This window comes from Urocampus carinirostris, chromosome 10 (assembly GCF_059441175.1).
Source record: "Urocampus carinirostris isolate Australia breed hairy pipefish chromosome 10, RoL_Ucar_1.0, whole genome shotgun sequence".
Taxonomy (NCBI): Eukaryota; Metazoa; Chordata; class Actinopteri; order Syngnathiformes; family Syngnathidae; genus Urocampus; species Urocampus carinirostris.
The window spans coordinates 28,619,621-28,644,179 of NC_142358.1; the positions used below are offsets into that span (position 1 = coordinate 28,619,621).

General features: G+C 39.2%; 1 protein-coding gene across 1 annotated transcript; it reads right to left on the reverse strand.

Moving 5' to 3' along the window:
• Nucleotides 1-36: 36 nt before the first annotated feature.
• gkup (glucuronokinase with putative uridyl pyrophosphorylase) lies at nucleotides 37-23,536 on the reverse strand. The gene is made up of 23 exons (XM_088345390.1): nucleotides 23,388-23,536; nucleotides 19,737-19,843; nucleotides 19,609-19,653; nucleotides 19,379-19,532; nucleotides 15,320-15,391; nucleotides 15,160-15,248; nucleotides 14,931-15,084; nucleotides 12,510-12,587; nucleotides 11,713-11,804; nucleotides 11,490-11,595; nucleotides 11,348-11,427; nucleotides 11,199-11,267; nucleotides 10,370-10,430; nucleotides 10,267-10,283; nucleotides 10,080-10,137; nucleotides 5,457-5,549; nucleotides 5,306-5,366; nucleotides 5,103-5,216; nucleotides 3,095-3,152; nucleotides 2,886-2,954; nucleotides 2,500-2,563; nucleotides 2,315-2,386; nucleotides 37-949 (listed from the first exon to the last, which is right to left on the reverse strand). Exons 1-23 carry the CDS (start codon nucleotides 23,442-23,444, stop codon nucleotides 854-856), a joined length of 1,866 nt encoding a protein of 621 aa, XP_088201516.1. The 5' UTR covers nucleotides 23,445-23,536; the 3' UTR covers nucleotides 37-853.
• Between the last annotated feature and the right edge of the window lie 1,023 nt (nucleotides 23,537-24,559).

A 24,559-nucleotide genomic window follows, 5' to 3' on the forward strand; every position in this document is an offset into this window, starting at 1 on the left:
ATTTATATATATATATATAAGTGTTTTAGCCCCTAATTATGCCTCCGAAGAAAGTCAGTGCAAGCAGCAAAGTTGCTACAGGTGAAAAAAGAAAAGTAGTGCGTACAACTATTGCATTTGAGAAAGAAATAATAGCAAATTGTGAAGGAGGTGTGTGAGTGTCTGGTCTTGCTAGGGATTACCCCACCGTCCACCTGCGTCTTCTGCTGACCACCACAAAGGTAAGAAATCCTATTCATAATTATTTTCTTTATCCTTTTTATTTTTTTATTTTTACACGTTCATGTTAGCGTAATCTTTCGTACGGAAGATTACGATAATGCGAACGTACGATTAGCCTGGGTTAGCTTTATGATTCGAGGTAACCATTCAGGGTGTTGGAACTGAGCCCAAAATTCAGGGTGTTGGAACGGAGCCCCCTTTCCAATGAACCGCTCACCACTTGTTGTGGAGACCCGGGTGCTAAATGACTTGTAAACGACCTGATTTTTTTATTGTTACAAATTCATGTTAGCGTAATCTTTCGCATGGAAGATTGCGATAACGCGAACGTACGATTAGCCTGGGTTAGCTTTATGATTACGTTAAACATTCAAGGTAAACATTCAGGGTGTCAGAACGGATTAAAACGATTTACATTATTTTTAATGGGAAAAATTATTTCGGTGATCGAACAAATCGGTTTTCGAACAGGGTTCTGGAATGGATTATGGTCGAGAACCGAGGTTCCACTGTATTTGCATTTACCCCGCAACCCTACTGAGGATAAGCAATGCAGATAATGGATGGATATTTGCATTTAGGTTTGTAGCTATTCCCTGTTTGGCAGGATGACACCAGCCCTGGGAGGCCCTCACGCTTGACCGGCAAGACTGCTGGCAGATGGGTTGTATGGAGTGATGACGCAGAAGACACAGCCGGCCTCTTGGAAAGCTTGCCTCATCTCTTTCTGATGGGAAACAAAAAAAGCTGCATCAGGCAAGGACAAGTTTGACCGCTAGGTGTGGGCGGTACTGGGAATTTTGGTATTGATCCGTACAAAGTACAGACTCTCCCTTACTTACCACCATTCAACTTAAAACGGTAGTAGAACGGTAGATACTAATATTTTTTTCGGGATGTCAAATAAATATCCGGACATTGCTGTAAGTTAGATTTTGTATTGTGTGTACGTTTTTCAAAAGTACAGGACATTAATGTAGTGCTTCTTTCTGCCACTACCGGCGTGTGGTGGCGCTGTGAGAGGCCACCCAGCATCAACCCCAAAGAATAAATCCGGCTTCTACTTCCTGGTACGCGTGTCAGCATACATACTGTACAACGTGTACTGTATCTCTAGTGCGCTAAGAACTTTGACGTTTTTATTGTTTAATATCTCGTGCATCAATACGGTTGGTGTAAACTGTCAAAAAGAGGCGAGCTGTTTCTTTTGAAATAAAAGTGGAATAAGAAAGCTTGATGCGGTTGAGAAAATGGTCGAAATGCTTTTGTTCGGCCACTTTTTACCACGGAGGAGGACATCTGAAAAGAGTGACCAGATGGCGTTGGTCACAGCTGTTAGAAATGGCTAACTATAGGGGCAAGGTAAAGCAGCTACTAAAAAGGCCAGTAAAACATTTCAAGAGCATGATTTATGGCTCACAAAAACAACAGCAGCCAGCAGTGAGCCATCACCTGCAACTAAGTGGCTAGAAAAGGAAAGAGTGGGTAAAAAGTGCCAGATGCCCAGCTCAGAAGACTCAGCAGCGTTCACTTGCTGGAAGGAAAGTGACAGTGAAAGACAAAGAACAAGCAGCTAACAATAAAAATAACAGCCCGTGGCAATCGAAAGCCAGCAGACAAACGGCTAATATGAGTGGCTAGAGGGGGAAACAGTGGAAATCAGTGGAAAATGCCTGAATCACAAAATTTAGCCAGGTTCACTTGCGAAACTGTTTACTCTTTGCATGATTTCTGTTATTACTTATATTTTATGTTGATGTTGACTGTGTCTTGTCTGTTAATACTTTTGCAACATCAATTGCAGCCTGGTCATTCTGGAAGGATCTTTACTTCATGTGCAAACTCTTCTTAAGCTTTTTTAATTTTCCTCATGGTGAGGTTTTTTGATTTCCATCTCATATAGGTTTCGGATCAGGGAATGTTGTAATGGTGATACGTGCAGTCCTTTGAGACTTCTCGTGATTAAGGGATATCCAAATAAATGGGACTTGAATTGACTATTATGGTGGCACTTGGAAAGCACATTATTTTTGAAGACGTTAGTGGATGTGAATGGTTGAAACATCACAGAACGCAATAAAAGCATTCCTACTAGTTTTGCAGGATCAAGACACAAGCCCACCACTGCACCTCCGCTGCCTGGTAACTTCACCGCTGAGCCAAACTGCCAAAAACATAGACACAGATATGAGGAAGGCGGAGCATGAGAAGGACACTCATAGGAAATTGAGTGCCGTTAAATAAAATATAAGCTGAACCATAGATACGATTGCTCACCTGCTTTGCTATTGCCACCATCTTGAGGTTTCCAGGACCAAGACACTCATCAGAGTATACAGACCTATGAATGTTTGATTTGAATTTTTTAGTCTGAACCCACTTCCAACACACTGCTGACAATGGGGACTACACTCAAGAACAGTGATTATTTTCACAGTTACATTTTGTAGAGTAAACAAAATACTGAAAGCTAAAATCCCCCAAGATTACAGATGAATTTCATGTTAGCTAGTTTGTGCATTGTGGTCAAATTTAAGGTCTGATTTTGAAAGCTGTTCCCCCTCTAAAATCTCAGGTAAGAATATTCAGTGTAAATGATTTTCGATTATATTTAAGTCTTTAGATAAACATGCTATGAAGGCGTCAAGATAATTCTTGTTTACCTGCGTAGCTCAAAGTTGCTGTCCATTAGTTGGGCAAGACGATCCCAGTCTTTTTCCATTAGAGCCTCCCTTAGAGAACAGATAGGAAATATTCTTTAGCCACTGTTAGTGAAAGGAAGCCCTGATTTAAAAATTCATGAAATTGTCATTTTGAATATTTTCCAGAGAGCAAAATAAGCAAAAATATATTGAAAACATGACTAATTTACCTGGCTAGATCAGTAAATTGGGCAAAAGTCTCCATAGCTTCGACCACTAAAGGCTCCCCTGAAGAAAGACAATGCTTAGAATAGAACCAACACATGATCATACGACATCGTAGTTAGAACCACATATTAAAATCTTACTTTTTAAAAAGGGAATAATATGTATATAATATAAGCTTATCACACAATTTTTACTATGTATCGCTGTATGGCGCACCGCACTGTTTGGCGTCCTTTTCTGTACAATGTCTGACAATAAGAGGTAAGATCAGGCCTAATATAATCCATCCAGACTCGACCAAGCGGGTATTAGAGCCCAAAGGCTCGGGCTTTGGGTCCCGACCAACTAATATGATTTGAGGGACCGAGATTAACTGAAGTTTCCCAATTTATTTTGGAGAACTCGGGAGGAGCAGGGAAGTGATTTTGGCCGAGAGCGTGGACACAGGCTGCGTGAGACGGGGAGGGAATCCATCACACTTATTCTCCAAAAATGAAAAGAATCTAAGAACAATGATGGGTGGGTAATTAAATAAAAAAGATTAAAAATTCAGCGAGAGAAGCCTGAACGTAATGATTGACATCTAAGGCCTGACCCGGCCCAAATCTTGTCCTGGACTCGGGCCCAAGATTATACTTCTCCTGACAATATTCTTCTGGCCATTATCCATTATCTGCCCCGCTTATCTTCAGTAGGGTCGCAGGGTGCTGGAGCCCATCCCAGCTATCTTCGGGCAGTGGCCAGGGGACAACCTGAACCGGTTGCCAGCCGTTCGCAGGGCACAGAGACCGACAACTCACTCGCTCATTCACACCGTGGGACAATTTGGACCGGCCAATTACCAAGACAAGCATGTTTTTGGAATGTGGGAGGAAACCGGAGTGCCCGGGCGCGGAGAGAACATGCAAACTCCACGCAGGGAGGCTGTGGTAGCTGGACTTGAACCCTGAACCTCTGCACCGTGGGGCTGCTTGCTAACCACCCATTCACCGTGCCGCCGTCAGCCTAATAATGACATCAGTAATGATAAATATAAAAATATTGAGCCTAAATCCATAGGAAAATAACATAGGAAAAACAATTAGATTTTATCTCATCACACGATTTATCTTCTCGGCACCACACTGTACAATGTTGTTTTGGCGTAGTACAAAGTGGCACCAAAATGTCATCTAAAAAGGCAGTTTAATTTTAAAGGTGGTGTCCGTAACTTTAAAATATTCTACTTGCTCATGCCATCCTCTGGCTGAAATAAATATTGCAGTCTCTTTCAAGCTGCTTGTATGGCGTGTTCACGTATGTGTCTTTCTCAGACGCGCTCCAATAAACTCTACTTTTGTCATCTTTTAGGAGTTTTGGGTTGGCATTTGGACTGTATTTGAAACTTTCACCATTTTTATTCTAGAAAAAGAAAAACCTCAACCACACCTCTCCTACACCCAAACTTTTTTTGTGTTTTCAGGCGGCCGGAACACCGATAATAAAAGTAATATACAAGCAGGTAGGCGCGTTGAAAAGAAACATATAAAGGCTCTTTGAATTCTGTTGGCCATTTTTTACACAGACTTAATAGAGAAAATATTTAATATTAAACCTTATATGAACTCCTCAAACTATGCAACCCACTCTAAAGGGATGAAAATGCTACAAAAACATCCATCCATCCATTATCTCCACCGCTTATCTTCAGTAGGGTAGCGGGGGTGCCAGAGCCCATTCCAGCCAACTTCGGGCAGTGGGCAGGGGACACCATGAACTGGTTGCCAGGGCACACAGAGACAGACAACTCACTCCCTCATTCACACCTAGGGACAATTTGGACCGGCCGATTAACCTGACATGCATGTTTTTGGAATGTGAGAGGAAACCACGCAAGCACGGGGAGAACATGCAAACTCCACACAGGAAGGTTTGATCCCATGACCTCAGAACTGTGCCGCACATGCGCTAACCACTGCTCTGCCGTACTGCGCTACAAAATCAAACCAAAAACCTAAGAGAGCTGGCTACCACAAAGCCAGCGTTGCCGAACATTATTATGAATGCGTCCAGAGTCGCTGGGATCACTTAAGTAGGCCAGCCAGAAGGTAGGAAGGCAGCTCATATCCAAAGGGATGTAGTTGCCTGAGAATGTAAAAAGCACAAAAACAGAATGTTGCAAAATATGAACCTCTTTGTGTTTTGTGTGTGAGACAGCAGAGTGGAGTGAATACCATATCCCTGCTCTTCCATGAGCTTCTTACTGAAGTCCATGTAGACCAAGCCTTCGTAGACCTGCACAGGAAAACACCATTTGCTCCAAAGACTTGTGCACGACTCCGGCTTTACAAGCCGACTTAATACTGTTTGCAGGTATTTCCTCACCTGTGCAACTCTGTCTTGAAGGCCTGCGGTGATTAAGAGTTCATCCGTTTCCACACTAAGAATGAAGTTGGCTCGGACTGGCTTTGGGAGATCCTGGTACGACAGTGAAAATTTAATATCTTACCCCCAAAAAATAATGAACTCTCACCAAATGCAATCAAGATTGTGTTTTGCATAGTTTCATGATTAATATAGTGATTGATCTTGTTTGTAAGCAGCAGACATGGGACCAAGTCACACATGTGCAAGTCTCAAGTAAGTCTCAAGTCTTCACCTTCAAGTCCCAAGTAAGTCCCAAGTATTTTTTTCTTGGGCAAGTCAAGTCACAAGTCAAGTCCCGAGTCTTAGATTGCCAAGTCCAAGTCAAGTCACAAGTCATAAAAACAGCGACTCGAGTCGACTCGAGTCCAAGTCACTAAGTCTCAAGTCCCCATGTCTGGTAAGCAGTCCGTAAAAATTTACACTTGACAGAAAACCAAACGATACAAGAAATTATCACAGAGCAAAATAACGCGAACAATACATAAACCCCAAGTAATGTAAAGTATAAACGGTATATGTATGTATGTACTGTATGTATGCACTGTTTGTACCATTTTCTATGTATGCACTGTTTGTACTGTATATATTTGTAACGGGTATAGCAATAATTTGTTTTGTTGAAATTCCTGCTGAAATATATTTGTAGTTCGTGTCCTGCAATGACGAATCAAACAGCGCCGTCTGCTTAAGTTTAGTCTCTGATTTTATGAAATGAAATGATCTGCATTTATATAGCGCTTTTCAAGTCAAGACTTCCCAAAGCGCTTTACAGTGTGCTAGACATTTCCCATTAGCGGCCGTGCAGCCATGTAAGGCGCTAACCTGTTTAATGGGGGTATTAGGGGTTCAGTGTCTTACCCACGGACACTTCGACATGTAACACAGAGGAGCCGGGATTCGAACTGCGATCTCTGGACCCCAAGACGAGCGCTCTACCTCCTGAGCCACTGCCGCCCCAGAATGCGAAATATTGTTAGCAGCTAACAATATCTGGTCTCGTCATAAATTCAGAAATTTAACTTAGCCTTACTCCATACCAGCAGATGGTGCTGTTGGACTCGCCATTGTAGGACACTTATACAGTACACAGACTATACAAACATATTTCAGCAGGAATTTCAACAAAACAAAAATTATTAAAATATCCGTTACATATGTGTGTATGTATACACACACTGTATGCACTTAATGTATGTATGTATGCCTGTATGTACTGTAATTATGTGTCTACCGTATGTACGTATGCACACCTATGTTCAAAAGTTTAGGTTCGCTTAGAAATTTCCATTTTTTGGAGGATACTTTTTTTTCCAGATGAAATTAAAAATGTCTGACCTTTCCATTGTCTCCACAAATTTTATATATTTTTTTGCAACTCATTTGAGTAATAAAAAAGATGTGACTTTTCGTGGAAAACACACTTTTTTCTGGGTGACCCCAAACTTTTGAATAGTATGTGTATGTGAGTACTGTACATATGTATGTAATGTGTACTGTACGTATGTATGTATGAAGGAATTTATGTATTTATGTATGTACTTTTGTATTGTGTACTGTAGGTAGATACATTTGATGTATGTACAGTGCATCCGGAAAGTATTCACAGCGCTTCACTTTTTCCACATTTTGTTATGTTACAGCCTCATTCCAAATTGTATTAATTTAATCTCTTATCTCAAAATTCTACACAAAATACTTCATTATGACAATGTGAAAAGTTTTTTTTTTGTTTTTTTTTTACTTTTTTTGAATTTATTAAAAATAGAAAACTAAGAAATCACATTTACATAAATATTCACAGCCTTTGCTTAATACTTTGTTGATCCACCTTTGGCAGCAAATACAGCCTCAAGTCTTTTTGAATATGATCCCACAAGTTTAGCACACCTATCTTTAGGCAGTTTTGCCCATTCTTCTTTGCAATAAGTCTCAAGATCAATCAGGTTGGATGGGAGACGTTTGTGCACAGCCATTTTCAGATCTCTCCAGAGATGTTCGATCGGATTTAAGTCTGGACTCTGGCTGGGCCACTCCAGGACATTCACAGAGTGGTTCTGAAGCCAATCTTTTGAGATCTTGGCAGTGTGCTTTGGGTCGTTGTCCTGCTGAAAAATGAACCTTCGCCCCAGCCTTAGGTCAAGAGCGCTCTGGAGCAGGATATCTCTATATATTACTGCATTCATTTTTCCTTCTATCCTGACTAGTCTGCCAGTTCCTGCTGCTGAAAAACATCCCCACAGCATGATGCTGCCACCACCATGCTTCACTGTAGGGATGGTATTGTCCTGGTGATGAGCAGTGCCTGGTTTCCTCCAAACATGGCGCCTGGCATTCACACCAAAGAGTTCAATTTTTGTCTCATCAGACCAGAGAATTTTGTTTCTCATGGTCTGAGAGTCATTCAGGTGCTTTTTGGCAAATTCCAGATGGGCTTCCATGTTTCTTTTTCTAAGGAGTGGCTTTCGTCTGGCCACTCTACCATACAGGCCTGATTGGTGGATTGCTGCAGAGATGGTTGTCCTTCTGGAAGGCTCTCCCCCTCCGAAGAGGAACGCTGGAGCTCGGACAGAGTGACCATCGGGTTCTTGGTCACCTCCCTGACTAAGGCCCTTCTTCCCCGATCGCTCAGTTTAGAAGGCCGGTTAGCTCTAGGAAGAGTCCTGGTGGTTCCAAATGTATTCCATTTACGAATAATGGAGGCCACTGTGCTCATTGGGACCTTCAAATCAGCAGGAATTTTTCTGTATCCTTCCCCAGATTTGTGCCTCAAGACAATCCTGTCTTGCAGGTCTACAGACAGTTCTTTTGACTTCATGCTTGGTGTTTGTGCTCTGACATGCACACTCAACTGTGGGAACTTCTAGAGACAGGTGTGTGCCTTTCAAAATCATGTCCAATCGACTGAATTTACTGCAGGTGGACTCCAATTAAGCTGTAGAAAGATCAGTGGAAAAAAGATGCACCTGAGCTCAATTTTGAGCTTCATGGCAAATGCTGTGAATACTTATGTAAATGTGATTTCTTAGTTTTCTATTTTTAATAAATTCAAAAAAAGTAAAAAAAAACTTTTTCACATTGTCATAATGGAGTATTTTGTGTAGAATTTTGAGATAAGAGATTGAATCAATACAATTTGGAATGAGGCTGTAACATAACAAAATGTGGAAAAAGTGAAGCGCTGTGAAAACTTTCCGGATGCACTGTATGTATTGTTATTCTGTATGTATGTATGTATGTATGTGTCATGATTACCGATATGCATCACCTGTGCTCGCTCCTTTGACGCAAACTGCCTCGGACTCCGATTGGCTCCCTTGTATTTAAACCCACTCCTTGTCTGTCCCCTTTTGTCAGTCCGCCTGCGAACCTCAGTTTACACTAGACAAGCCTTTTTTGACCCTGACTCCCACCTGTTTTTTGCTCCCGTCTGTCCCCTGGCTTCGACCCGTTTTTGATCCTGACCCTGTCTACTCTCCTCTCCTGGCTTACGGCCCGTTTCCAACCCCAACCACGTTTTTGCTCTCCTGGCTACTGACCAGTTTTTCCGTTCCCGACACAGCTTTGCTCGCCACGGAAGTCCCGCTTCCGCGTTCAGAGCGACCTGCTTCTCACGCCTCGTAATCACTGGAAATTTCTAACCCTTTCCTTTTTTCCAATAAAACTGAGAGAAGAGTAACGCAAGTGGGTCCTGTCTTCGTACTGGTCTTGACAGTATGAAGTTACTGTGTGTATGTGCCACATGTACTGCATGTACTAATGTTCGTATTTATGTCTGTACATCATTGTAGGAACAAAAAAAACAAAAAAAAACTTTACCTCAAAATAAGGAGAGTGAAGGAGAAAAACGTCAAAGTGACTTTTGATGGGAAACGCACTATTTTCTTAGTGACCCCAAACTTTTGAAAAATAATGTATGTGTGTACTGTACATAAGTAAGTATGTACGTATGAACTGTATGTATGTACTGTCTGTATGTACATACGTTTGTACATATTTAAGTACGGTGTACTGTATGTATGTATGTATGTATGTATGTATGTATGTATGTATGTATGTATGTACTGCAAATACTGATGTTCATATGTATGAATGTACATCATTGTAGGAAAAAAAAAGAAAAGAAATTCATCTCAAAATAATGAGAGTGAAGGAGAAACCAATATTCTAGATACAATAATAATAGTGATATATACAGTCATATACGGCTACCAATTCTTAAATGTTTGCATAAGATCTGCTACTCAAATATTTAAAATATGTTAATTATTAATATGTACGAACCAATAATATGCATATGCAACTATATATGCACACTTTTTTTATTTTTGATAAATAAAATCTGGGTTCTACACTTGGAGGAGGAAATTAGAATTTGAATAATAATATCGATAGAAATTAATATATTCATTATCATAATTAAGTACACAGATAAAAAATAGAAACAGGGTGAAGGGTCTCAAACTCAATTAAAAATTGGGGACACCAGAGCAAAGGTTTGGGTGAGGTTAGGCCGCATCAGGTGACCAAAAAGAAAAGACTGATAATATAATCTAGAGACAAGTCAGGCGGTGTAATCCTTACATCATCTGTCAGGTTGTAAAATTTCATGAGACACTTCAAGGTAGCTGAGACGATGGCGCTGCACAGAATATTGACTAGTTAAAAAAGTCACAATCTAAGACACAACTACATTGCATAGAAATCAAGTTAATATCTACAGTAAGCAATAAGAAGATAAAGAAAAAAGGGGTGCGGGGGAAATACCAACCTGCTTCCAGCCAGTCCCTGAAAAAGACAACAGAAAATCCTTTAGTTTAGCCTCCCATTTGTTTCCTCTCTTAGTTTTAAAGAGTACGCAAACGGGCACTCACCACTTGTCGTGGAATATTTGTGTCGTACTTCAGTGTGAAGTTTCGCTTTGCCAATGCGATGCTGTAAAAAAAAAAACGTTGATGGGAAAAACCAGTGGAGAGAAAAACCACAATACAAATTCCAGAATGAAATAAGCAAAATATATGAGTTATTTTTTTCCGGTATAAAAAAAAATCTGCATTTGTATGCCTTACCTGTTGATTATTTGTGAACATTATTTACAGGAACATGAAACCCAAAGCAACCTCGCTATCAGCAAAGATTACGAGGGATGAGGCAAGTGAAAGGTCCCACTCTCTACTTTTCTCTCCCTCTCTTTCTCTTATGTCTTTCTCTCTTTTTTTCTTTCTCTCTTATCTACTAGTCCGGGCCCGAGAGAATGTTTGTTCTATTGTGTGGCCCCCGAGTTAAAATGAGTTTGACACCCCTGAACTAGAGTAATAATACATTTATAATAATTCAATACAATATTAATCAAATTATTGAATAATTATGATTATCAGGTAATTATTTGAAAATAAAGCAGCTCTCGTTTTGCAGAAAGAAAGGGAATTTAATGTAATAGTTGTATTGGTTCCTAATCTTTGTATTTGTGACTAATAAATAGTTGAGTAACTAATGGCCTGCTCAGACCTTTATTTCTACAAACAGTCGTCAGGCAACATGTTTACTGTACTTTGTTGAGGGTAGTCATTTTAGACACAGGCAGTGTCCATTATATGCGGCCTCTCAGAATAGGTATCTTCCAAAATAGTCGTCAGTTAAAGAGATATTATGTTTACTTTAAATGTTTAGATATCAACTTGTTCTTCCCCCCAAAAATCTTACCCTTGTTTGCAGCAGAACTGATAGAATTTCTTGCAAGTTGCTTGCAAGAGCCGAAGGCCTCCAAAGTATCTGCAAGGAATAAAAAGTAGACAGGTGCCAGGAACACATTTGACATGTTATCCATTTAAGGCTTAGTGTCAAATACACACCCTTCTTTCCCACTGATACTGAACAAATCTTGTAAGCTTCCAAACTCCGTGGGGTCATTGAGAGGATGAGGAACGAGAACCTGGAGTAACAAAAGTTAGTGATAGTGATAGTGATAGAAACCTTTGGTACGGCAAGCTTCACCAAATTTGGGCTTTCCACCAGGGTGACCTCGGCCCAGAAGTTCATGATGGTCATAGCGATGGTCTTCCCGTTAAAGCAATCTGATGGGTTTCCCATGAGTCCAACCCTGTCATCATTTGTATCCATTATTTAATTGTATAGTAAAAGAACGCAGCAATTGCATATAAAACCTTAAAAAATTGTTAATTTATCTTTTTTTTAACTACAAATATTTTTGTGTTACCTGGCAAAAGACTGAAATGTGATTGGTTTAGCAGGTTTGTTGTTTTGTTTTGTGGAGAACACCGTGAGCCACTTGATGTAGTCTGACAAACCCTAACATGTTAAAAGACACACAAAGGCATGACAAAATAATAACACATAGAAATACAGAAATACTTAATATGCATAATTGCTGTTAAAAATGTCGGAAAAGAATTGTTAAAACGTCACGAAATTGCGAATATGCTTAATTGCTGTTGAGATAGTCGAGAAAAATTGTTCAAACCTCACATTGTTTATTTGCTAAAAACCAAAAAAACAAACCAAGAAGTATATAATTGCTGTTAAAAGTGTCGATTAAAAACTCATATTGTTGGGATATGATATAACGAAATTGTGTGTTTAACTGCTATTAAAAATGTCGAAAAAAACTCATATTGTCAGATATAACGAAATTGTGAATAACGAAATTGTGAATATGCTTAATTGCTGTTAAGATTGTCGAGAAAAAATTGTTCAAACCTCACATTGTTTATTTGCTGTTAATAGTGTCAATAAAATTGTTCAAAAAAAAAAAAAAAAAACATCTCTCATAGGGTGCCACAAAACAGGCAGGAGAAATGTATTTAGGATAACAATATTTTGGACATCCTGAAGAAATCAAATTGTCTCCCTTATTATAAAACTAAAAAAAAACACTTTTCTAAGCAAATATGCATTAACTTTGGCCAATTCTACACGGAATGCACAAAAAAGCTTGAAGCATGCCACAACTATAAACTATTATAATTGTTATATTAAATAAAACATTGTACATACCACTTGACCAATTAGCTGGAAACCGGTTGGAAGTTTCATTCCGAATACATCAAGACGATTGTTGTTGATCATACGCTCCTTAGGGACAAAAAAACATAAATGCTATCATAAGCAAAGCTGATTCTTCCGTAAGATGTACTTTATTTTCCTCTGCTTTTAGTCCTTAATTATTTGATTTATACAATCCAACCTCCTATTTTTTCCTTTATACAGAGATTATCTTGCTGCAACATTTTGTTGAATAAAAACAAAACTCAACTTCAATTAAAACTGACAAGATGAGCAGGTTTTTGTCTGATTACTGTATTTTCACAATTGTAGGGTGCGCCGTGTTCAATGGCGCAGTCTCCAAAGCTGGTTCTAGTTCTGTATTTAACACTACTTAGGGCAGGGGTGTTCAAACTTTTTGCAAAGGGGGCCGGATTTGGTGTGTTAAAAATGTAGGGGGGCCAACCTTGGCGGACGTTCGTTACATATAACAGCAATTAATTTGAATACATTTCAGCAAGCCATTCTGTGTTTCACATTTGCTTTTTTATTTTAATTTCAGCTATCTTAAGCATATTTTTTGGTTCATTTCAAACATCTCATCTCATCTCATTAGCTACACCGCTTATCCTCAGTAGGGTCGTGGGGGGGGTGGGGGAGCTGGAGCCCATCCCAGCCATCTCCAGGCATTGGGCAGGGGACACCCTGAACTGGTTGCCAGCCAATCGCAGGGCACACAGGGACAGACAACTCATTCGCCCAATCACACCTGGGGACAATTTGGACCGGCCAATTCACCTGAAAATGCATGTTTTACAAACATGCATATCAAAATTCAGTTGACATTGAAAATTGAAATTAAATATTCACTTAACTTCACTTTTTTTAACACTTTAACTTTTTTGTAACAGTTGAAGAGAAGTAATTGTACTCTTGGGTGCAAATTACATTTGAAACATAAAAAAAGTATCTCACAATGGCAGTTTAATATTTACAGATTTTTTAAACACAATAACAGAGAAATTGTCATATAGACAAGTGCAGGGCTGATTTGAAATATGACAGTAACTATATATGTTGATTGGCACACCTCTCTCTCCCTCTCGCTTGGCGACCCGGGGACAGGACGCGCGGTGGTGATGTGCGCACTAGCGGTGTAGCGCGCCCTCGCAGTCAACTTTCCTCCTTTTGTTAATTGCCGCCATTTTAGAAAACTGGGGGGCCCCACATACTAATTTGCTGTTCCTATTTGAGCCTCTGGATGGCAGCACTTAGACAGCGCTGCTGCTCTATGTATTACAGGTACATAATTCTACACGCGGGCCAGGCGTTATTGATTTTATGACGGAGGCTGCGGGCCGGATGAAAATTGACCACGGGCCGCATTTGGCCCCCGGGCCAGACTTTGGATATGCCTGACTTAGGGCGACCACAAGATAAGGCGCTGGGGCCCTCTGCTGGCGCAGTGTTACAATAACACAGACAAGCAGCAAAGTGTGCGTATTTAAAAATAAAGCGAGAGCAAAAACCGAGTTTGGTTGTGGTTTATTTAAGTCTTGATTACGAAGTAAAACACACGGATACACTTTGTCGGAGTTCGTTTTCCGGCTTCCCCTACTTGCAAACCAACAATTCATTCTTAATTCTCTCGCGCCTTCTCGGTTTCCATGTTCTTCCGCGTAGTGTACAAAACAAGGAAAGCATTCAATGGAGGGAAAGTGAGATTTTGTATTCAAATCATATTTGAGAGGAAAACTGTTAAACCTCCAGTAGAATAATAGCTTTCAAATTTCAAGATACGCTACGGGTTTAGCATCCATGAGAACTTCCGCTAACAATAGACGTATTGCATGTCATGTCACGTGTCCACTTACGCACAAGTGGGACATGGTGGCGTTCACACAGGAGATTTCTAGAAGTCACAGGAGATCACACACAAGTCGCATATAGTTGGAAATGGGAACGGTCTCACAAAAACATCGGATTTGAGCATTAAGGTCTGCGGTGTGAACCTAGCCTTATATACATGCCTGCACCTCACCGTTTAGCTGGAATACCCACACTTCCCTCATAGCGTTCCTAGCTACGCCAAATCCTTTACCCTACACACAAGTCGCAGTACACGATAGGGCACGACACACAACTTAAAGAAAATCTGAGACTTTTATGTGCGCCTTATGGTCGTAAAAGTACGGTAGTCTTTACAATTTATTTGAAGTTATTTCCAAAGTTTAAGAAATATTTGTGTTTTTGTTTTCTTATGGTGGCAATACTTTGAAACTGTAACTCATTTCCAGTGGGAAAGACTGATTATGAGAGCATGATTTGTATTTTGGCCTTCGCTGTACTTTGGAAAATGAAAAATAAAACGTGAGAACGTGTAATTTAGGCTACGTTGGCTATCCTGAAAAAGTACGATATTTCTTTACAAACCCAGAATCTTCCAAAGGACTTGTCTGGCGCTTCCGTCCAACTCAAGAACTCTGACAAGACGGGCAGCGTTTCTTTTTGGATGCAGTAAAAGACCACAGTGGCCAGACGAGAAGATGTGAGTCCTTCTTTAGGTTTCTCCCAGAAACGGGTGATCCTGGAATAAAAGAAACACAATTGAAACAACTTTCTTGGTTTTTATTTGGATTTTCTTCAGTCAAATCCTGATCACCGATGAGACTCAGGACAGACTTCAACAATGCCCCTGGAGCTGCTTTTTTCTCCTTCTTCCATCTCGTAGTAGACGATCTGCTCTCCTGGCTTTAGCACACACACACACACAAACTCAGCACATTTTGCATCATTACCCTGTAAGAAAAGAGGATCCTTACCTTAGACCGAAAGAAACGGATCACTTGAGTGATGTCCATGTTTTGGTCCGCACACAACATGTCTCCTGCTATCTACACCAAACAAAGAGTGATGAATAACCCTAAATATCCCCAATACAGTGGTACATCTTCAAACGAGCAGCTCTGAACACGAGAATTTCAATATGCGAGTTTTATTTTCAATAAAAATCTTGCTCGCAATACTTGGCCCACTTCTTCTTCTTGATCACATTACCCCGGTTTTGGCTAACCTGCATTGGCTCCATGTTAGCTTAAGATGTGATTTCAAGGTTTTGTTGGTAGTATATGGACTTGGTCCCTCATATCTTTCAGATTTAATTTCCCCCTATGTTCAGGTCCGGAGCCTTCGCTCTGAAAATGCTGTTCTCCTAATGATACCAAGAGCCAAGAAGAAATCCGCAGGTTCCAGAATGTTCTCCATTCGAGCTCTGGTGCCGTGAAATGCTGCCCTGAGATTCGATCTGCAACCTTAGTGGAAATGTTTAAATCCAAGCTTAAAACACACTTCTATTCAATAGCATATGAATAACCTATATTTTACGTTGACAATATCTGTACATTTTTTGTTATTGCAACATCCATTGCAGCCGGGTCAAGCTCATGCTGGGGTTTTTAAGTTTTTCCTTGCCCTCGTGTAGTTTTTAGATCAGGGGATGGTGTCATAACAGTCTGTGGTTTGCAATAATCTGTGGTCTGTGCAGCCCTTTGAGACTCCTCGGGATAAACGGCTATACAAATAAACATGACTTGATTTGACAAAGGAAAATCCAGTTCACAAGCATTCTCAGGAGCTACAACTAGAGACCACTTGAGACCGCTCACCACTGGCATCAGATCGTTCCAGTTTGCACATGCAAAGAGGTACGAGCAAAAAATAAATTGTTCTGTAAAAGGTTTTTGTGTGTATGCTCATTTAAAGGTAAAGTAACTTTAATTTTAAGTGAGTAGTCAGTGATTACGTATCATTAATAGTCTCTCAATCTCATACCTATCAACCTCAGCCAATTGTATTTGCCCATATTAGCGTGAATAAACCTTCCAAACACAATGCGGCACCTATTTACTCACAGCAGACAGATTATATAGAATACCGTGACAATATTAGAAATCTACAATGACATTGTCATCTGCTACCAGTGACGAGAATCAAGCTGAGAAAATCAGGCATATAAATTGTAATAGGGCTGCAACTAACAATGATTCTAACAATCGATGAATTGGTTGAGTTTTCTTTCGATTAATTAATGTATCGGATTTTTAAAACAAACATTTTTAATTTACTCCTATATTCAAATATTGAATTCTTGGACGGATGGAAAAAATAGTGTTTAACTCAACAGATTATTATGTAATAAAACAATAAAAAAGCAAATAACAATAAACAAAAATGCATACACATGTATTCTATACTCTTCTCCTACCACCTTATCCAAATATCATATTACATTTAGACTTATCATACAAAACAAAAATGAAGAAAGTGCGATAAATTAAATGTTTATGGGTAGCAAAATTTCTATCTGCCAAGAAATATAAAAAATGCAAACCTACTTTTAAAACTGTTGTCAATTATTTTATTTTTTGGTTACATCTTTGAATTTGATAAACATTCCCAATGTCATTCTAAATGTTTTTCTTTTTACTTTGTACATCTTGTTAATTTCTTTACTTTTTTTTCCCTTTGTGTTTCTGCAACACTTTCTGTTCCCGCGTTAACTTTGTAGTGTTTTACTGTTTGATTCCAATATTGTTTGTAATAATGAAAAGATCCATAAAAATGATTTTTTTTTAAAAGGAAGATATTTTAAAGCACTGGTTCTCAACTAGTCTTTCTTGAGGACTCACTATTCCACTTCGATGACAACCTGTGACCCAAATCAAGAAATAATGTCCACTTCTCATATGGTGCCATTTAAAACAAAGATAGTGGAATATATTCACCATTTTCCAAAAACAAAAATGACAAGCAATACCAAAATGACTTTAAGTACCGTATATAGTCGCAGAAATCGCTTATAAGAGATCACCTAAAATCGCTTCAAAATAGCCACATACTCAAAGAAATTCGAATAAATATAAATAAAATGTCTACCAGTCATTGATTATTTAATCATGTAGTTAATAAAAACTAATATAGTGGGCAGTCTGCAACACTAGTTTTTTGAAGGTAAGAACGTATTTGATAATATTTAGAGATATTGTGAGCTCAAAGATTTTTGAAAACTCATGTTGATAATGTGTGTGTACTTAATTGTCTGTACAGCATTTTGAGATTTCTTTTGATTAAGGACTATACAAATAATCTTTTTTTAAAGGGTTTATGGCGCTCTCTGCCGGACCATAGTGGTACTACATCATTACAACTTCACAACGAGATACAATGCACTTATTGTCATGATTACTGATGTGAATCACTTGTGCCCACTCTTTTGGCCCCAACTGCCTCGGACTCTGATTGGCTCCCTGTTCCTATTTAAACCCACTCCTATCTGTTCCCTGGTGTCAGTCCGTCTGCGAACCTCAGTTAACACTAGGCAAGCCTTTTTCAATCCTGACCACGGCTACTCTCCCATCCCGGCTTTAGACCTATTTTTGTCCCCAACCACGTCTACTCTTCTGTCTGGCTTACGACTCGTTTCTGACCCCGACCACGTTTTTGCTCTCCTGTCTCGGCAACTGACCCCTTTTTCCGTTCCCGACACCGCCATCGCTCGCCATGGAAGATCCACTTCTGCATTCAGAGGGACCTGCTTCCTGCGTCCAGCAATCACCGGATTGTGGGCGCAACCCTTTTTCTTCCTTCAATAAAACTTGTGAGAAACGTAACGCAATTGGGTCCTGTTTCCCTTCTGGTCCTGACACTTTTTTGAATTGATTAACGTGCTTAGTGGCCCATAAATTGTGCAACACGATGAATCGAGGAGTTAATTAGTTGTTAACAATTTTGATAATCGATTCGTTGTTGCAGCCCTAAATTGTTCTACTTATATTATTTGATGATAAAAAAAAACATAAAATACATGGAACGCGTAGATGTTGAGAGGTATGTGATGTGTCACTCCCTCCTCCTCCTCCGCACCATGCACACCTTCAATACGGTAAGTACTCATAATAAACTCACATTTTATTTCATTAATATCTTACAGTGGAACCTCGGTTCTCTACCATAATCTGTTCCAGAACCCTGTTCGAAAACCGAGATTTGTTCGATCACCAAAATCATTTTTCCGCATTAAAAATAATGTAAATCGTTTTAATCCGTTCCAACACCCTGAATGTTTACCTTGAATGTTTAACGTAAACTTAAAGCTAACCCAGGCTAATCGTACGTCCGCGTTATCGTAATCTTCCGTACGAAAGATTACGCTAACATGAACGTGTAAAAATAAAAATAAAAAGGATAAAGAAAAGAATTATGAATAGGATTTCTTACCTTTGTGGTGGTCAGCAGAAGGCGCAGGTGGACGGTGGTGCTATTGTTTCTTTCTTAAATGCAATAGTTGTACGCACTACTTTTCTTTTTTCACCTGTAGCAACTTTGCTGCTTGCACAGACTTTCTTCTGAGGCATAATTAGGGGCTAAAACACTTCGTACACCTATATTAAAAGCGAAATCAAAACGAAGAACGTCCGCACGCAATAACTACACCCGTACGCCGCACAGCATCGCATCCTAGCGTACGCACTCACGCATTACCGGCGTTCGAACTCCGATTTTTTGACCGAACAGCGAAGCAAGAATTTCTCGAAATTTTTGGTCGGACTCCGATTTGTTGGAACTGAGAGGCGTTCGAAAACCGAGGTTCCACTGTACTTATTACTGTATTTTTTTAATGTCTGTTACAGCTGCTAAGCCTAGGTTTTTGCTAGGTATGAAATAAAGTGAAACAGAAAAAAACGAAACCAGAAAAAAATGGGGACCTGAGTGCGGTAAAGCAAAGAATGGAGCCAAAACAAGGTACTGTAGGTGTATTGAACAACAGTAGGATAACAAAAACAAGAGATACCAATGTACTAATTTGTGAATTCTTGCATTACCACGATGACATCGTCTTGCAGCTTGCGACTTCGTATAGCAAGTTCCAAATCAGCCACAGCGCCGAGCGAGTCTTCTTCTGTGGTGCTGCCATCGTTTATGATGTTTTCCACAGGGAAATCATTGGCTGTTGCCCAGCGCTCAAAATGCTTATATCTATTAAAGACCACACCATTAAACAAAGCAGTACTTTGTTTTCTATTCTCTAACCCGAAGGTGGTTTTGTACTCACTTGTCTGCATTCGTGACAAGGTAAACCTCCGTGAACAACTGTCGCCTACAAAAGGGAAAAACACAGGCAGTGAGCGAAATGATGGTAGTTAACAAAAGAAAGATATATGTTTCGGAAAACAGACTCACAAGTTGACTGTTTTCCACCAATAGTCTAAGATCTTCCTTCCCCCAATTCCTGGAAGCAAGGTCTTGGGGACCCCAATGAGGTGGCTGTACAAGCCAGTGTCATCATTCTGCTCGACAAGGGATGGATAAGAACAGGATTTGTTATACTGATCTTAAAAATGTTTCTCCTCTTTCTTTGACGAAATATCTACTTTGACACATTCCAAAACAAACCCCATTCCAACATCTCCCCACAACAACCTCAACCCTATGCCCACTTACATTATCAATCTAGTATCGGCACCGCTTATCCTCAGTAGGGTTGCTGGAGCCCAATCCCAGTTATCTTCAGGCAGTGGGAAGGGGACACCCTGAACTGGTTGCCAGCCAGTCACAGGGCACAATGGGACAGACAATTCACTCGGTCATTCACACCTAGGGACAATTTAGACCGGCCAATTCACCTAACATGCACGTTTTTTTGGGAATGTGGGAGGAAGCCGGAGTGCCCGGAGGAAACCCACGCAAGCACGGGGATAACATGCAAACTCCACACAGGAGGTTCGATCTCATGACCTATGAACTATGTCGCACACACGCTAACCACTGCGCCGCCGTGCTGCCCCACTGAAATTATTGGTTGTGTACAGACGCTCCCCTACTTTTGAGTTACGAAAAACGGTAGATACGAACATTTGTTTCGGGATATCGAAAAATATCTGTAAGTTAGATTTCGTATTGTGTGCACCTTTTTCCGAGTACAGGACACTACTGTAGTGCTTTTTTACGCCGCTACCAGTGTGTGGCGCTGTGAGAGGTCACCCAGCATCCACCCCGAAGAAGAAATCTGCTTCCTCTTCCTAGTTTGTGTGTCGCCAGAACTTTGACATTAATATTGCTTAATATTTCGTGCATCCATTCAATATGGTCGGTGGTAAGTGTAAAAAAGAGGCGAGCAGTTTCTTTTGAAATTAAAGTGGAATAAGAAAGATTGATGCGGTTGGGAAAATGGTTGGATCGCTTTTTTGGGGCCGCTTTCTTCCCACGGAAGGGGGAGTCGCCAAACCCTTGAAGCTCATCTTCCAAAAGTAAGCTAAACTTAACTTTATTTATCTTTATAGAGCATATTATTTTATGAAATGTTTATTTATTAGTACAAAACAATACAGATTACTTATCGAAACCTTAAACATACAAAATATAGCACTGAAGTAACTTACGAACAAAATCAACTTAAGAACGATCGTCCGGAACAAATCTGGTTCGTAAGTAGGGCAGCATCTGTATGATGTTTGTTGGTGCTTTTGTAACATCCATTGCAATCTGGTCATCCCGGAGGGAGGATCACCTTATGTGTGGTCCCTTCTCAACGTTTCTTAATTTCCTCTTACTGAGCTTTTGAGTTTTTCCTTGCCCTTGTTTAGGTTTTAGATCAGGGGATGGTGTAATAATAGTCTGTGGTTTGCAATAATCTGTGGTCTGTGCAACCCTTTGAGACTCCTTATGATTAAGGGCTACACAAATAAGCACGACTTGATTTGGTGAACACCTTAGTCCCAATAAATAAACATATTGATAGTATTAGCAAGTTAACAGCAAGTAATTATTTTTTGTTGCATGGACCCCTTTTCCTACTGAAGGATTATATTCATTCTTTTTCAAAAGGAGCAGTTCACATACTTCATTCATTAGTTAAGGTTAGACAATAAAACGTTTTTTTTTTCCTATACTACGGTTTATATATTGCTTTCTTGCTCTGCCAATCAAATGATAAATAAGATATGGGTTTATTCATTTGTAAAAAAAAATAGTATTATCAAACCATAAATCCACTACAAACATGAAAGCAAAAAATGAGAAAATCACGACTCAAAAAGGCACCGAAACATATCATGATGAAATTAAAACACAATTAATCCAAATTATATTTGTAACACAGTTAAGCAAACAGCTTATCGTTACGATTCTATGTATTGATAATGAATCCTGTTTTAATACAATTTTATAGATCAATTCAAAACATTAAAAAGTAGAATGTTCTCTTTAAAACTCCTGACAAAATATCAAAAGGTTTCATCTAAAAATTTAAATGTATATTTTATAAAAATCAAAAAAGGGCAGCAGGTCTTCTTCCCAAAAGAACATTTTCTATTTGCCATTTATTTAGCAAATTGCTTTGAAACATTCTATAGTTTGAGTTAATTTAAAATAAAAGTATTAATATGCAGTATCTTTGGGGAAAACTGAGCCACCCATGGTGTCTAGAAGAAACTCTAATATACTATTTTAACAATGTTTGAAGTTGAAGATGACATTTTGACACCTTATTTGAGGAATATCAACAAATTGCTTTTTCGCTTTCAATCACTTTGTTCTCCATGCCTTGTAAGTAGCAGAAAGCAATCGATTACATTTGAAATAATCCAGAGTCAGTATAATGTGAGGGTTTATCAAAGTGTATACATTTTCCATATTCATACAAATGATCATTAATGAGAATTAACCCATTAATAATTGTTGTCCAAGTTTACATCAATATTTCTAACACAGACCCGAAAGCATACCTGTCAACATGTACGTTTTTGCCGTACAAAGTACGTTTATTATGCATTTTAAAACGTGTACAATGTACAAGAAAATCTGCATGGAAAAACGCAAATTTGTCAATGATGGGTACCATCCGGTATACACAGACTATACGAAACGGCAAATCAATCAAGTCAAACGAGTTCGAGTTGTGTAGTGAAAGGAAGTCCGTCTCTTTTTAGAGAATAGGCTTTTTCGGCTCAACTCATTAAAGAGAGCTGGCTCTCAAACGGATCACTTGCTTTGATGCATTATATTACGAATTATTATGTTGTATAAAGAAGTTAAGAAAAAAAAAGAAGCATACAAGGAAAAATGAAAAAAGACAGGTTTGCGGTTATCCCTTTAATCAGTATATTACCAACAATAATTTAATGCAGAAAATGAATTAATAATTGTAACAAGAAAATGTATTTTTCTACTTAATTATATTTGCATGTATTTTCCTTCTACAGTGAACGTCCAAGCTACTTAATTTTTTAACTTTTATCTATAATAAACAAAATGTTAATTAACAATATATATGATATAACGAAACACATGTACAATATAACATGTTAAACTACATAAATAAACACGCTTGAAAAAAAATTGTGTACGATTATTTTGTACAGGAAAATGCAACAGTTTGTAAAGGCATGGAGCCGTGAAGGTTGACAGGTATGCGAAAGTACATTTCTTTAACTCTGATTTATTTAGGCAAAGTCCCTTTATTACCTCACGTGCGGTCCCTTCTCAACGTTTCTTCATTTTCCTCATGTTGAGGTTTTTGAGTTTTTCCTTGCCTTCATGTAGGTTTTAGATCACGGGATGGTGTAATATATCTGTGGTTTGCAAAAATCTGTGCTCTGTGCGGCGCTTTGAGACTACATATACAAATAAACATGACTTGAGTATTCTTTTCTTTAACTTGTTTAAATTTGGTGCAACCTTTAATTATTGCACGAAAATCTAGAATATTAATAAAGCATGTTCAAAGGGAGCGGTATTGTGACCCTATTTCACTTTCCTTGGCGCAGCATCCACTGTGGACTTTGCCCAAGCTGGTACATATAAGAATGATTTCAAAATGAAAACTTCTCTCACCTTTATTTCAGCTTGTAAACGTGTGCCGTGGCCGGCAACGAGTAGTATACATATCATTCTAATAACTTTTTAAATTTACGTACTAAATAAAATCAAGTATTCCTTCTAGTTAAGACTGTCAATCCTACCAGGGGACTGCAGCCTTAAACTGTACAACCACTTCCGGTGAAGATACACGCCCTTTCCGTTACACAATCTACAAAATAAAAGCAAAAAGATCACCCCCCCTCCCCATTCCGACTTAATCTGTTTACCAGGAACTGTTAACGCAACATTGGATGATTTTTGTATGGTACTGTAAGTGGGTTTGTTCAATAAAGCATTGTAAAAAGGAAAAATAGTCTTCTTAAAGGGACAGTGTGTATTATTGAGCGCCAAAAAAAACATCAGAAAAAAAATAAACAAGCAAAAACACATGAACTATCATATAATTGTGCATTATTTTTGATTTTTTTCGTGGGTGGAGAATTTTTATTTGACATGAGGCTCACCTAGATGGAGCCGACATTGCCACCCCAAAAAAAACGTTTTTTTTCTTATTTCTTTTCATCATTTACTTTTCCGCTCTTTTTCCGTATCTCTTTTTTCAATTATTTCCTTCTTTTTTCTTCCCTTTACCCTCTCTTTTCCCCCCATTTTTCTTTATCCTTGTGAAATTCTTGGCAAAGTAAAGAAAAAGTTGCCTTTTGATAACCGAGTCTACATAGTTTGTAAATGGTCTGCTTTCATTTGGCGCTTTTCAAGTCAATGAAGACCTCCCAAAGCGCTTTACAATGTGCTTCACCCTCACTCACATAACTGCGTCAGCCATGCAAGGGGTTCAGTGTCTTGCCCAAGGACACTTAGACATATAATAAAGAGGAGCCGGGAATCCAACCTGAGACGTCTTAATCCCAAGACGAGCATTCTACCTCCTAAGGTAATGACTACCTTTTAATCGTGGCACTCGTTTCTAGTTACAATACAATACAGGTGTCAAACAGGCGGCCCGCGGGCCATATCAGGCCCGCTAAGGGATTGAATCCAGCCCGCGAGACAACACTCAGAGAACAAGCTGCAGGTTGAAATATGTCAACTTGATGTTGCCAAAGCCAGGTGCCTCGAACAAAGACACTGTCATTGTATTTCTTTCTCTCTCTCTCTCTCTTTTCCACCCCTTTTCTCCCACTCTG

Bases quoted from the DNA above. Each gene is read 5' to 3' on its own strand.
- gkup (XM_088345390.1), bottom strand. From the start codon at position 23,444: ATGATATGTATACTACTCGTTGCCGGCCACGGCACACGTTTACAAGCT. The intron at 19,533-19,608 runs GTGAGTACAAAA...GGTCTTTAATAG, and splicing joins CTTGTCACGAATGCAGACAA to ATATAAGCATTTTGAGCGCT. The intron at 2,955-3,094 runs GTAAATTAGTCA...CTGTTCTCTAAG, and splicing joins CAATTTACTGATCTAGCCAG to GGAGGCTCTAATGGAAAAAG.